At 37.8% G+C, this 13,373-nt stretch overlaps 1 protein-coding gene across 6 annotated transcripts in view; it reads right to left on the reverse strand.

Moving 5' to 3' along the window:
- The window catches only part of WDFY3 (WD repeat and FYVE domain containing 3), a 111,341-nt gene that overhangs the window by 77,186 nt on the left and 20,782 nt on the right, over positions 1 to 13,373 (reverse strand). For all 6 annotated transcript variants that reach the window (XM_042811730.1, XM_042811726.1, XM_042811728.1 and 3 more), the window contains exons 7-10: positions 10,689 to 10,875; positions 7,737 to 7,903; positions 4,441 to 4,908; positions 3,003 to 3,101 (exon numbers count right to left, since the gene is read on the reverse strand). In XM_042811730.1, the coding sequence (XP_042667664.1) occupies positions 3,003 to 3,101; positions 4,441 to 4,908; positions 7,737 to 7,903; positions 10,689 to 10,875 (921 nt within the window). The remainder of the gene's footprint in view (positions 1 to 3,002; positions 3,102 to 4,440; positions 4,909 to 7,736; positions 7,904 to 10,688; positions 10,876 to 13,373) is intronic.

Genomic DNA, 13,373 nt, shown 5'->3' on the forward strand with positions numbered 1-13,373 from the left:
TGTGGATAAAGTTGAGTTGGCAGATGTAAAAATCCAGTGTTGTGGACAAAATTCAAGAGCCAGCTGTTAAAAAAAAAAAAAGCAGCATAGCAGTGAAATGGCATAGACAACAGTGGAGGTTTCAGGGGATTAGAAATTTACCATGAGGCAACTATGTTTAAATAGCACATGGGGAAAAAAAATGCAAATTAATGCCATAGGACCCTAACAATGATGCACTAGCAACGATGCACCTAAGACACGAGGCAAAGATAGAAGTCATCCAGCATACACATAGTTGTTTTAAAAATAATAGCTATCTGCTGTTGACTTCCAAGAGTGCCGGCAATGGGACAGATGACAAGAAGACTTTAGCTTAACTCACAGCAGAGAACGCACTGTATATGAGGAAAAACAGAAGTAAGTTATTAAGACCATAAAGGGAGGAAAGCTATACAGAAACCTGGTGCTTTTCAGTAGCTACACAGGACATCCACTCAGAATGATCTATACATAGGTTCAGCACACAGAGCCAGACTATATAACCTCATACCGTTTCTGAAGTACCACTACGTTTGTTCAATTTTGATAACTCATTCAGAAAATATCTAATTAGTATCTTTCTTTCCTCCAGAGTGCACTAAGATGCAGTTACTTCTCTACCCTGAATCTCAGCTGTTAATCCCAACTATAACTTCAGTTATAGTCTTTCAGAATCAGCAGTGCTATAATTCCTTGCTGCTAGTGAAATGAGACATGTTGGCACCCAGTTCTTGGCCTCCAGTAGGAACAGAAGTTGTCTTCCACTTGCTTTCACTGATAACAGACATTTTTGCCCTACTCAGGCAAGATTTAAACTCCTCTGAAGGATTTGAATGACAACACAGAATTAACATATTAAAGCATTTTTACCCACGAGGCAAAGAAACACTATCTACCAGAATTGCATTAGTCAAAAGCTCTTTTGAATGAGTACGAATGAGTACACTCCCATAAAACAGGAAAAACATTAAAAAGCGAAGCAAAAAACAAATGAAACTTCTTTTTTTCCTGTAGGTCACAAATAACAACCTCTATGTTCTGATTCAGCCTCTAGCAGAACTTGCAAGTGATATAAAGAAATCAGTTTTCCAAGTTGTGATATGTTTTTGCATGCTATTAGTACATAAGCACATGAACTTGTTTTTTCATTTTATTGCCGGAAAAGAGCATGGGTTTCAGATGAGAACAAGTACCTTCTCCACTATTCTGTAGGAAAGGAGAAGAGATACAGTCAATTTTCCCTTGCTTTTTCTTAAAAGAGAACACTTCTCCCCAGTATATCTTCCTTAACCTGGAGGAAAGCCCTAAACTCCTAACTAGAGCTGCAGAATCCTCCGGTGACCTTATACCTAGTGGCAGTAGACTCATCCGTATGATGGCTCTTGTCAATCCCTTAAAATTTCTCCCATCTGTGGATTACAGCAGAAAGCTATCACTTTAACCAGCTCTGATGCACTTAAGAACACTTTTTTGGTCCACTATTCCCTTGAGTTAATAAAGAGACAGCCATCAACCTAATGGACATTTTTTCAGCAAGCCACTCTGTTTTCCATGACCACCTTGTTGAATCTAAGAAATAAAGCAGAGGGGCAGATAGAAAGTACATTAATTGCCAAAGGCAAAAGGACAAAATTGTTTTAGAAAGCTCGAGGTAGTATAATCTTGCAAAATGTGAAAGGCATAAACTTGAAGATGTACTCCACAGTCAGACTCATTCCCTGTCGACTCCCTCTACCTTTTTTCAATTATATTTCATTTAGAAGCAACTCACTTTTGTAAATATCACCTTATCCCTGAAACAGATAAACACATTTCAATTCTCTTTTAGGGCCAATTATACTGCTTTCAGATTTGCTTTTATGGAGAAAAACTACACAGAAATATGAATGAACTCATCTATTTAAGGAAGACCACTGCAGAAGAAAAATTTTAAAACAGCAAACTTTTTTTTTTTTTTTAAACAGAAGTTTGTTCAGCAAAGTACTCCAATTTGTCCAAAAGTTATTGAACATTGAATTGTATTTAGAGAAAACATTTTGCTTAATCAACAACAGAAAATAAAGAAGTTAAAAGCTTTCTGCCATTAGGCCAGGAGCTATGCTTAAACAATGAGCAGCCAGTTGAGCTGGACAGTTGTAGGATTCCATTCTTAGACATTTGTCACAGATTCTAACCTCTCACATTGAACTGAAAACAGGAACCAAACCAGAAGGGAGTAAGCAGCAGTCAGAATAGAGAAAAATAAAGAAGAAATGGGAGAAAAAGGCCTCTGTGGCCAGAAACTTTGTTTCTCTAGGTGGTGTCCTCCCCTCATCTTCTTCCTCTCATAAAGCAAAGCAAAAGGCTGTCTTTTTCAGTTGCTTTATTGTAAGTTCTCAGAGACAATTTGTACTAATGTGAAGAAACATCTTCTTTTTTGATGTTGCTCTTCGTAAGATAAAGAAATAACGTACAGCATCATCTGCTTCATTCAGAAAAATAGATACTTGTAACTTAGGCCTACTTGTAGGTACTGATTAGGAATATACCTTCAAAAAAAGGAAACATCTTACACTACAGATGGCACACAGTTCTGAATCAAATTTCAGTAGGCACAACATTGTCAAAATTAAGTGTGCAATTATGTGCTTACATTTGTTGTAAGGAAACCAGTGCTACAAGCCCTACTACAGATGACTGCAGTAATGTTTGAGGAGAAATGGATGCCTGTGGTTCTTTTTAAGCAAAAAATTGCCAAGCATATCAACTAAAAACAAACCAAAAAAACCAAAACTAAATTCCTTTATTTTATGTACTCCAGGTCATGCTACTGATTTTCTCTTATGGAAGAAAACTTAGCAAGAAAGAAAAAGGATATTTCACTGTGTTTAACTGCCTGAAGATAGAAAATCAGGACTACTTTGTCTTTAGGCAAATATCTCAATTGCATTTTTATAACTGCTTTGTTTTTAAAGTGCTTCGCCAATGGTCTTTCTATTTACCTGCATTTGTGTTTGAGCCTTGTAGTAGAACCGTCAGGGTCTCCATAACCAACAAAGCCAACTGCTTTTGGTCCTCAAGTGAACTGTTTCTTGAATCCCCTAAAAAGAATTGCAGAAGTAGAGACATTTTAAAAAAATAAAAATAAAATAAAATTTTTAAAACATCACTCTTTGCTAAGATGCTTCTTGATTTTTTCCAGCAGCGCTTTCCATTTCTTTATCTCCCCAGAGAAAACAAACATTAGTTTGTTTTCAAAGCAAATTTCAAAGCAAGTAAGATTTATTCTGCACGAGCATCCACAGGAAAGCTTAATTATGAAATGTGTGAAAATGCCATTTATAAAACCAAGAATTTTAACAGAAGCTTTTGAGCTCTGTGAGCTCAGTTCCTGACAACGCAGCTGTATGTGTTGTTTCCTATCTCCAAATATTGTTTCTTCAAGTAACAATGCCACATCATTGATGAAGACCAACAGGATCTGCTTTGTTCTCTGAATACTCACAAAGAGAAATTCCACACAAAAGCACAAAACTACATCTACCTAAATAAAACAAACGTGTTGATGATTCGACAGGTGTAACAGATGAACCTACACTGCACGTGGTATTTTAAGCACAGCATAACACTCCAGAAAAAAAGAATGATTAATAAGCTGCAAGGTGGAACGTGAGGGCAACATCCAAAAGGCAGCTCTCCAATCAGATGTCATCTTCATTCATTTATAGAGAAGCACTTGAGAAATTACTTTCCAACATAAGTTTCTGGCAATGTAGGTTTTTACATATAATCAACTGATTCACCAGCAAAGCTTCATACTATAAACCCAGGTAAATCAGTCAACAATTATATATAGAAGTGCTACAGACACATGCTAACTCTGTTGCTGTTTGAGTAAAAAATATATTAAGAAGCATGCAAATATGGTTTGTACTTGCCAAGCAATTAGCGGCTTAACTCTGAGATTTCCAATTTTGGACATGAAAACAGATATAATTTCTTCTAGTAATATTCTTATTAGAATATAGGCCTAATGTCTTTTAAAAAGAAGTCAGTAAACTTAAATACATAACGCCATGAAGAGTTTTATTAGCACTCCTAGGGGGCCAGTCAAGAGAACTAGGGTGAAGCAGGGGAGAAATGGGCAGGCTACGCATTGTTTCTTCACTCTTTCTTTTGATGTACAGAAACTTTAACATTAAAAACAATACACTGAAAGTCTTTGAAAAAGTAAATTACTTTGATATTCTGAGATTGCCTTGTGAAGGACAGAAAGGGAGAGGGAACCCCAGTGTGTTTATGGGATGACACAGAAATACCTGCCAGAACTCTGCCCTTAAGATACGCATTCCATCTTTCTTTGTTTTCCTCATATCCATTATCCTCCAGCATTCCCAGCCAAAAATACATGCATTAGTAAAATGGAAGACCACACGCTACCTTGATCATTCAAAGCCTGAGTGGGATCTTTCAGAAGGGCTGCATATTTATGAAGAAGATTTACCATCACCTCCAAAAGCCCCACCTCCCTGAAGACATCCTTAAAGATGTAGTCGTGACGGGTGAATTTCAGGAGCGTCTTCATGGCAATGATGCTACAGTGATAAGAAGTGCTGGATTTTAAAAGGATGCTCACACTGATCAGTTCTTTACAGGGTATGTAATTCAAGCTGAAGACAACAAATTCCAGCATCTCAAAGTATTTGGTCTGCACTTCTGGAAGTTTAGAAATTTTCTCTGCAAACTGAGACAACGTGTGCTGCGATTCCAAAACGAAGTAATTGGCATTGTCCGCCATATAAATATTTGTGATGGCATCAAGGATAATTTGTGCTAGATAGCTAGTTTTTGCTTTCAAAAATGCATTCTGAAGGACGGAAAACGCTTGAATGTTCCTCACGCTGTGACCTAAATTAGAAAACAAAGTGGGATAGGAAGAAAAAAGTGAAAGTTCTTGATTGCCTCAATGAGCATACTTACTAATAACATTCCATGCATTCTAATAAGTCATGTTACTTTTTTAATTAAAATGGGCTCTTCGAAGAAGCCTTTGCATACCGATTATATTGCAAATCCTATGATTTACTACTCTTTCAGATGACGTCTTTGTCTTTGAAAGCAAGTGTTTACACATGCAGCTAAATGAATGACAGTTTCTTCCAAATAGGGAAGTAAGGTGACCTATATTTAAAATTTGCAAGGAGATGCAGTTCTAGAGAAAAAAAATAAAGCCTGCGTATCATCTATCTGGTGTGCAAGAAAACACATTACGGAAGCAGTAAAATGTTCTGCATTCTGTAATACAGAAGACCACTACATCCTTCACAAGTTTTGGGTTGGCTAAGTTCAGAAGAACATGCACCTGATCACCTTCACTTAACAGACCAATAAGCAATGACAAAGCATAATCAGTTGAGTTCAAAGCTGAACAGCACGCGTGGCCTCTGAGTTATCACATTCTGTTCACTCTTTGAAATTCTGTGTCATAAAAGAGAGCTAAGTACAGAGAAACTCCAGAGGGCTGCAGAAGACTTCAACAGAGAGCATGCTCTTGCTCAGTTCTGCATTAGAATTTTACACCAATAGTCATATCAGTATCAGATGATGGCACTGGGGTGGCTTTTGGGAATCAGCCTGTGAATAAGAAAGCTTTGGCAAGGTCCATTATTATCAATAGGAATCAGGAAATTAAAATGGAATTCAATTAAAAATGGAAGAATTTGTGCTAGTACTACTGCCACAGAGACTTTCCATCTCTAAAAGCTACACCAAACTTCTTTTAAGTGCCATAAATTTCAATCAGATCTCATACATTTAGCCAAAGACCACTTCGCTTACATGCGTTCCTGTGGCATCAATAACTTTCCATGGACAGTGTAAATATTACCCTACTAGAAAGTCGCCTCAAAGCTCAATGTAGTAACTTTCATAAGGATGGTACAACTCATAGTGGTCCAATCCCACTGTGTAAGAACCACCTCATGATAAATATCCTTTGGAAAAAAAATACAAGTATAAAAGAAAATTGGGATAATCTAACAATAAAACCTTACCTTCAAACAAGCTAAAAGTAAACCATTAACATGATTTCCAAACCTTTTGAAGAAGAAGAATCTCGATTTCTAGTGTATGCTCTATGGAATACTACTGTCTCCATCTTTTACAAACTCAGCTGTCCAATTTAGAAGAAAATTAAATTATCTCAGTGTCTAACCTTACTACTTTCCCTGCTGTATTCCTCCAGAAAGGAACAAGAAACTTCCTTGAAAAGTTACGTGCAAGTTTCACTTACTGGAAGAATATTCACAGTAAATTGCAAGTCACATTCATTCATTTCTGAAAGGTGTTCTGCATGCTTTCTTTAAAATGAAAAATGTTGGAAAGTGGATGGAGTTCAATAAACATGAAAGAAACATAGGCAGTGACAGACACAACTGGTTATGTTCTAATTGAGTATAAACAGTTGTTTCAGGCAATCAAGCAGACTAATGCATTATCTTTGATTGTTACAAGGACCCCTGAAGAAACCAAATCTTCAGCATCTCTACAGAGTTCAAAACCTAAAAAGATTTAAATAAAAGCAGTTAAGGCAATGTGTTAATATGTTCTCCACAGATAACTCATCAACACAACTGAGAAATAAAAGGAACAGACAGATGTCATGACAAACATCATAAAATGAAATATGAGGTGGGTTTTTTTTTTTTGAGAATGTAAGAGACGATGGGTTCTTATGTTACCATATCATCAATGCTGATTAGCTCAGGCAAAAAAAATCAGTGTTATTACCCAAACATGAACAAACTTAACTCTGCTTATATCATCTTTTCCTGTTTAGTGCAAAGGGAAAACAGATTCCACAAATAATGAACTTTCTCAACACCAGAAAAGTGATTGTCCAAAGAGAGTAGATATACAAGAGAAATAGTCTGAGTAAATCCATAAGCATACCAAGCTATAAAGATCACCCTATCATATCACAAACCTTTGCAAATATCTCTAATGTTACTAAAACCAGAGAGAAGTCCAATAAGCAAGCCAGCTCCACAGTCACCTGCTAAACTGCACAGTCCTTTCCTTACATACAAAAATCAAACTGTATTTTTAGTGTGTAGAATCAAAATTCTGTTTTTATAAAAATATTTCCCCTGCAAACTTTCTCAGCCTTAGATCCATATCATAATTCACTATGGCTGCAAGCACACAACAGGTTTCACCACTCCCACCACTCTGAATACTCACTGGCAATGAAACAACAGCTCACAAAATAGCTTTTGTCAGTTTTAGCAAGTGTAACAGAAAGCAAATCTCCACAATTAAAACAAAACAAAACAAAAACAAACCACCACCAAAGCAGCACATAACCCTTCAGTAAGTTGTAACTTTTGTGAGGTCAGATTAAAACACTGTAAATCCGTGCATCTTCCCACACTGATAATCCCTTAAAACATCCAAACAGATGTCATGAGCTTCGTGCAAATGTTTCACTTGCCCTATAGTTCTCAAAAAAAAACCAAAAAAAAACCAAACAAAAAAAACCCACAAAAGTGTACATTCACTTTTAAGTATTAAACCCAAAGAAAAAGGACCTCTAGGACAACGTAACCAAGGGTTTCAATAAGCAATTTTAGTAAAAGAATTTATACTCAATAGCAAGCAGTTTGCACAGTACACAGCTTCTCTGCATTTTATTGTTTACATTTTAAAACAGAGTGAAAGAGGGAAAAAACTCTCACCTTTGCCTGCAGGCTGTGGCACTGCAAATCCAGGTAGTAGGAAAGGTACCCCAGTGGTAACACCAGCTGGTTTCAGTTCATTTACACCATATGTTGTTAAGGAAGTAATCAAATTAACCAAGTCCTTCAAAGCATCCTTTGATTCAGCCTCTTTTGCCTGTTCTAGTCTAAAGGATACAAAAATGACAAAAGACTATGTTAGCACAAGTCCATTTCAACTCAAATCACCGTCATCAATGACTTCTTTCATTTTTCCCTGTTAACTTAGAGAATAACCTCAAGCACCCTGTACGCTACTTCACACGTTCTCCATTCACATTTCTAACCATTCAGTCAGTCAAACATTAACGGATTTATGACAGCATACATTTATTTCACTTAGAAATTCACTTCATAAATCTTGCCATGAACTCAACAGCCTGCTAGAAAGCTGCACAGATATTAACATTTATTTCTAAATTACCCAGAAGGCCAGTTGTATCCTGCAAAAAAAGAGGAGGGGCAGCAGGGCAAGAGAGGTGAGGAGACAGATTTTCTCTCTCTGCTCTGCTCTAGTGAGGTCCCACCTGGAGTACTGTATTCAAGCCTGGGGCCCCCACTACAGGAATAATGCAGAGCTGTTGAAATGGGTCCAGAGGAAGGTCACAAAAATGATCAGAGGGCTGGAGCACCTCTCCTATAGAGACAGCTTGATAGAGATGGGCTTGTTCAGCCTGGAGAAGAAAAGGCTCTGGGGAGAAACCTCACTGTGGCTTTCCAGTACTTGAAGGGAGCTGGTGGATGGCAACTAATCCACAGCAGGGGCACTGTAACTGGAGGGGTTTTAAGGTCCCTTCCAACCCAAACCATTCCATGACAAATCCTCTTATGAATAGGAAGCTGATAGGCAAATACCTAGATTGTCTGTCTGTAAATAAACCTGCACTTAATCTACTGTGGCACATTTACAGCTGATAATTTGTGTTAAAGAAATAGTCTTACTAGAAACAGAATACCTAGAAGTGCACAGTCAAGTATCTTTTTTAGAACTACAGACTCTTATTCAGAAATCCTAGAGGGTAGAAAATGTCACATCTAATTCTAATCACCACTTACTGATAGTAATTCAGTCAGAGAAAAAAAAAAAAAAAAAAACAAAGAAAAAAAACCACAAACCATTAAAACCCAGATTATTCTTCTCAGTTCCAATCAACTGCTTACACATTCAAATCTTGTTATTCACATATTACTGTTTCAAGAGGACAAAACTAAGGAAAACAGCATGAGCAAACAGCTTTCTCTTAATCCCATGAAAATTGCCCAGTTAAAGACCATGGGGCTGCAGTGACAGGGCAGAGGAAGGCAGCAAAGGGGTAGTTGGAACCAGCAGTACCAACAGGCCAGCTTGCTCCCAACATCACCTCTGTCTGCATAAATCAGCAGGAAACCAACTGAACAACTGAATTGCTATGCAATTGTCTTCTAGCTGGGAAGGCACTTGAAAGTCATCAAATGTTTCATTGCATTCTAAGTCTCTACAGACCTGAGGAGAAAGACAGGAACCACAATCCCTTATTTGCTTATGCAGTGTAAGCAGTATTTTGCTTCATGCTGATAAACTCATTCTGCATCCTGCATCTTCTCCGCAGTGAGAACAATGGCTGAACCTCATTCACACCACCACTACAGAAGGACTTAGCCCATCCATTACTATTATGAGAATCCTCCATACACCCTGCCCTTTGTCCTTCACAGACAGTGTCTTCTGGAAATATCTTATTAAGTCAATATTTTCACGTACTATTTCGCCTTATCAGCTCCAAAGCCTTCCTTCTTTGTGACTGGACTCCCAGTGCCCACATTTCATACTCCTACATGACAGTCATCCTCATGACAGTACTGCATACTGGAAGACCTTCTTCCAAGAATTTCTTGCAAGGTCTTCAGCAATTTTTCTGGAGACAGTTCACAAAGAAGTAAGGATAACACACTGCTGTACTTTAACTCTGTCGTGTCAAATGACAAACTGGTGTGCTGTGTGACTGTGCTCTCCTTTTTCAGACACACAAACACACACTCCTCTGCCTCTTCTCATACATCTGCCAGGGAATCTCCACTCTTTGGCTGAGAAAATGAGCAAGCTCAGGAGAAACTCAGTTTAAAACACTCGATGTACAGATCGCTTTTATGCTTGAAAATGAAATTGCTCATGACAGCACATTCCTCAAATTCTGCCTAACCTCCAACTGACAGTTTCTAGAAAACAACAAGTTTTTGATATCTAACAAAGCATTCATTCAAATAATTTAATTCATACTCAGAACCACAATTTATACTGAAAGAACAATAACATAACATGTATTGTAGCAATTTCGGCACAGATGGCAATTTATGCATGATTCTAACTGTCACTAAGGATTTCTTATGCCACAATAAAGTCTGATATTCTTTAAAAAACAAACAGACAAACATAAAAATGTAGCACAGTATAGAAAATTAAGTTCTAATATTTGGGTACAAAAACTAACAACTCAGAATCCAAAACAAAAAACAGAGTTAGCTTTCAACATTAACTTTTCTCATTAATGGCTATTACAGTGCTGGTTCCAACCATCTCTGACTCCCATACACATGATAACATGTACATACAGATTCCATTTCTGCATTAGCAGCTTGTGTTTGAATAGCAAACATCAGCACCAACAGTACAGTACTTGCTTCTTTCATCATAAAAGATGTAAAAAACAAAAAACAAAAAACAAAACAGCACCAAGGAATAATAACCTAAACAACATAGTTTCATAGCAGGAGAGAAGCATGTAACTTGATGTTCTGGTCCTACAGTCTTCATTTCATAGCAACTTACAACCATTATTTTCCATGTAAATCTATTGAACTATTCTTTCATAGGACTTTTTTTTTTTTTTTTTTTTAAAGAGCTCACAGCCATCTGTCTGCATTCTTTTTACATACCTGAGGAGGAGATCACAGAGGAAGTTGTATCCTTGCCATATCCTAAAATCATCCAGTAGTGTTTGTGATACATCACTGGAATCTTTGAGAAAACAAGAAAGCCCAGCAAACATCTCAACTATTTCAAGGGGAGAAAGGTCATCAGACTGCTGCATGTTCTGAACACACGTGGACAAACATTCTTTTTCTGCAAAGAATTGTAAGAAATGTAGGATTTTACTGACATTAATCACTGAAATGAAAACAGTTTTTAAGTGAAACATAGCAAAAAGGTAATGGTTACTTCATTATCTCTTTATCATGCAACATTTAGCCTGACAGAATTCCTAGAAATAAGTAGCTTCAGATTCAATTCCTATCCTTTTTCTGCCAGCCCTGTCCTCCCTTGGATAATCTTTACCTCTTGAAGAAGACGACTGAGCAGATAAATACTAACTTTTATTTGAAAAGTTCACCTGGGAAAAATCAGTCAAACGAGAAAAAATATGAACTGTTTTAATAATTCTAAAAGATCCTATTCGGTACTTAAAAACAGTTATAGAAAGCCCTGAACTATAATATGTATACTATGGTGTTAGGTAAAACCACTAACACAGAACATTCACTGCACGGCTCCCCTGGTCAGGAATACCTTGGCTGGCATTACATGCAGGTCAAAGAATCCTGAGGCAAAGCAGACAGCTTGTCTCATTCTACATCTCTCTCATGTTCCACTGGCACATTCCAAAACCCTTTCCCAAATCTGTGCTCAGATTTCAGGTTTCAAAGATACTCCTCTTCAGTGACTCCCTACTCAAACTTTCCAGTATTTACAGGAAAGTGCAAGTATTTCTAGCTAGACAGATTAGAGAACTTCCCAAAAGTTCGTATCAAAACCCAATAAGCAAGCAGATGTTTCTTTGTGTGTGAAGAAGAGCCTTAATTTTTCTCTAATATAAGATGAGTCTCCTGACACATTATCTCTTAAGTCAGGTTCACTTTAATGTATCATCATAAATCCATCAGAAGCTTGCTACAATTGCACGCAAAGTAATTATCAGCTTTAAAATCTAATCTGAAAACATTTAACTGATGTCTAATTTGTGCTTCTAAGACATGCTGTCCACTCACTATTTTCTCACTGGAATTGAAAAGATGCTGCTAGTGCAAGAAAAAACAGATTAACATTTACTGTGAAGTATGCAGAGACAGGGTGACATCTTTCATAAACTGCTAAAAAGGTTTTGCAGCACCTTGTAAAAATTTGCTTGCCACAGCATGGGGAAACAGTAACCACAGACTACTATAATTTGTGGTAAGAATGTTGGCTCACTGAAACAAGTGTTTCAACTGAAAAAAATAAATAAATATGCACTTAGATGGTGCCACTGCCTTGAAAGCCCTAAATACCATGTCGTAAATACGTTTTACCAAATTTCATATCTCAAACATTAAATAACTCAACACTCATACTTCAAATTAATGCCACACCACTATTTTCATTCAGGAATATGTTCTCAAGGCTCTCCCTATGCATACTATCCTCTCTGACACCAGTTGTCATTTCACTTTGCTCGCACAAGTCCTTAGCCACTAACTAGTGTGGCAGCAGCCCTTCTGAAGCAAACACTGAGCAATTCCTTTATAGATGCATTGAGGGTAAAGTATTTGGTAGGTTTAGCTTCCAAAATTTCTCACCATCTCCCCCTGCATACTAGTTTCCATACCAAAAACAGGACACTATTTCCCTCAAATAAGACCAGCAGGTAAAACTGAATGGTTCTGGCTGCTTCGTTCTGTTGGTGGCTGTCACACTAGTGGCACAGGAACTGAAAACTGTGCCCCTGTAAGAGGTGTGGGCGACAGCCAAGCAAACACTGGAGAGCCCTGGGCTAGGTGGATAATGTTTTTGGGCTTGGGGAACTGGCAGGGCTGGCTGGATACAAGCTAGCTGTTCCAACACACCCTTAGTAAGTACTTGGGGCTCCAGATTTGCACCAGGCTCCCTCAAGCATTTCCTAGTGTCTCTCTATTACCCAGTTTTCTCTGTGTTCAGAGTATAACAGCCCCTTGATGCCCTGGATAACAGAGTAAACAGCAAATTACTGGTGGCTGTATCAGTCTGACCCAGTACTTCCCGCAGAAGCGAAATGTCAGACAAAGAACATTCTTTCAGCATATCCAAATTAGCTCTCCCTGATTTTCATAATGCACCAGTATTTACTACAGGGCAGATGCTTTTCTAGGCTTCTAATAGCTCAAAATGCGTCAGCAGAACACTCTGAGCTGGTTCCTCTTCCTGCAGTTTCCTCAGATGTCCCTACACTTGAGTTGCCAGCTAGAGCAGCACCTAGGCAACGTGGCTGCTGCTAATTCAAACACTGGGCAGCAAGCAACAAAATTCCCTTAAGAATTAATTCTAGCAACAAAAATGACAAACCTATTCATCTGCACAACGAGCATTTTTCAATAGAAGCAGTTACTGAAGTTACCCAAACAGTAGCAACAGTGAGACAGAATCCGTCTTCCTGGTTATCAGAGGCTCTGCAGCAAAGCAATAGGAAAACACTGCTATTTTGTTTTAGATTGTGTGAAACAAAATGAATTGAAAAACAAACACCCTGGAATGAATGTCACATGTACATCAAGACCTAGGTCCACACAAAAAGCCCACAAGTTTTCTTCGATCTACAGTTTTCATGCCTA

This window comes from Centrocercus urophasianus, unplaced genomic scaffold (assembly GCF_019232065.1).
Source record: "Centrocercus urophasianus isolate 14NV4802_14NV808 unplaced genomic scaffold, USGS_Curo_1.0 seq_13, whole genome shotgun sequence".
NCBI lineage: Eukaryota > Metazoa > Chordata > Aves > Galliformes > Phasianidae > Centrocercus > Centrocercus urophasianus.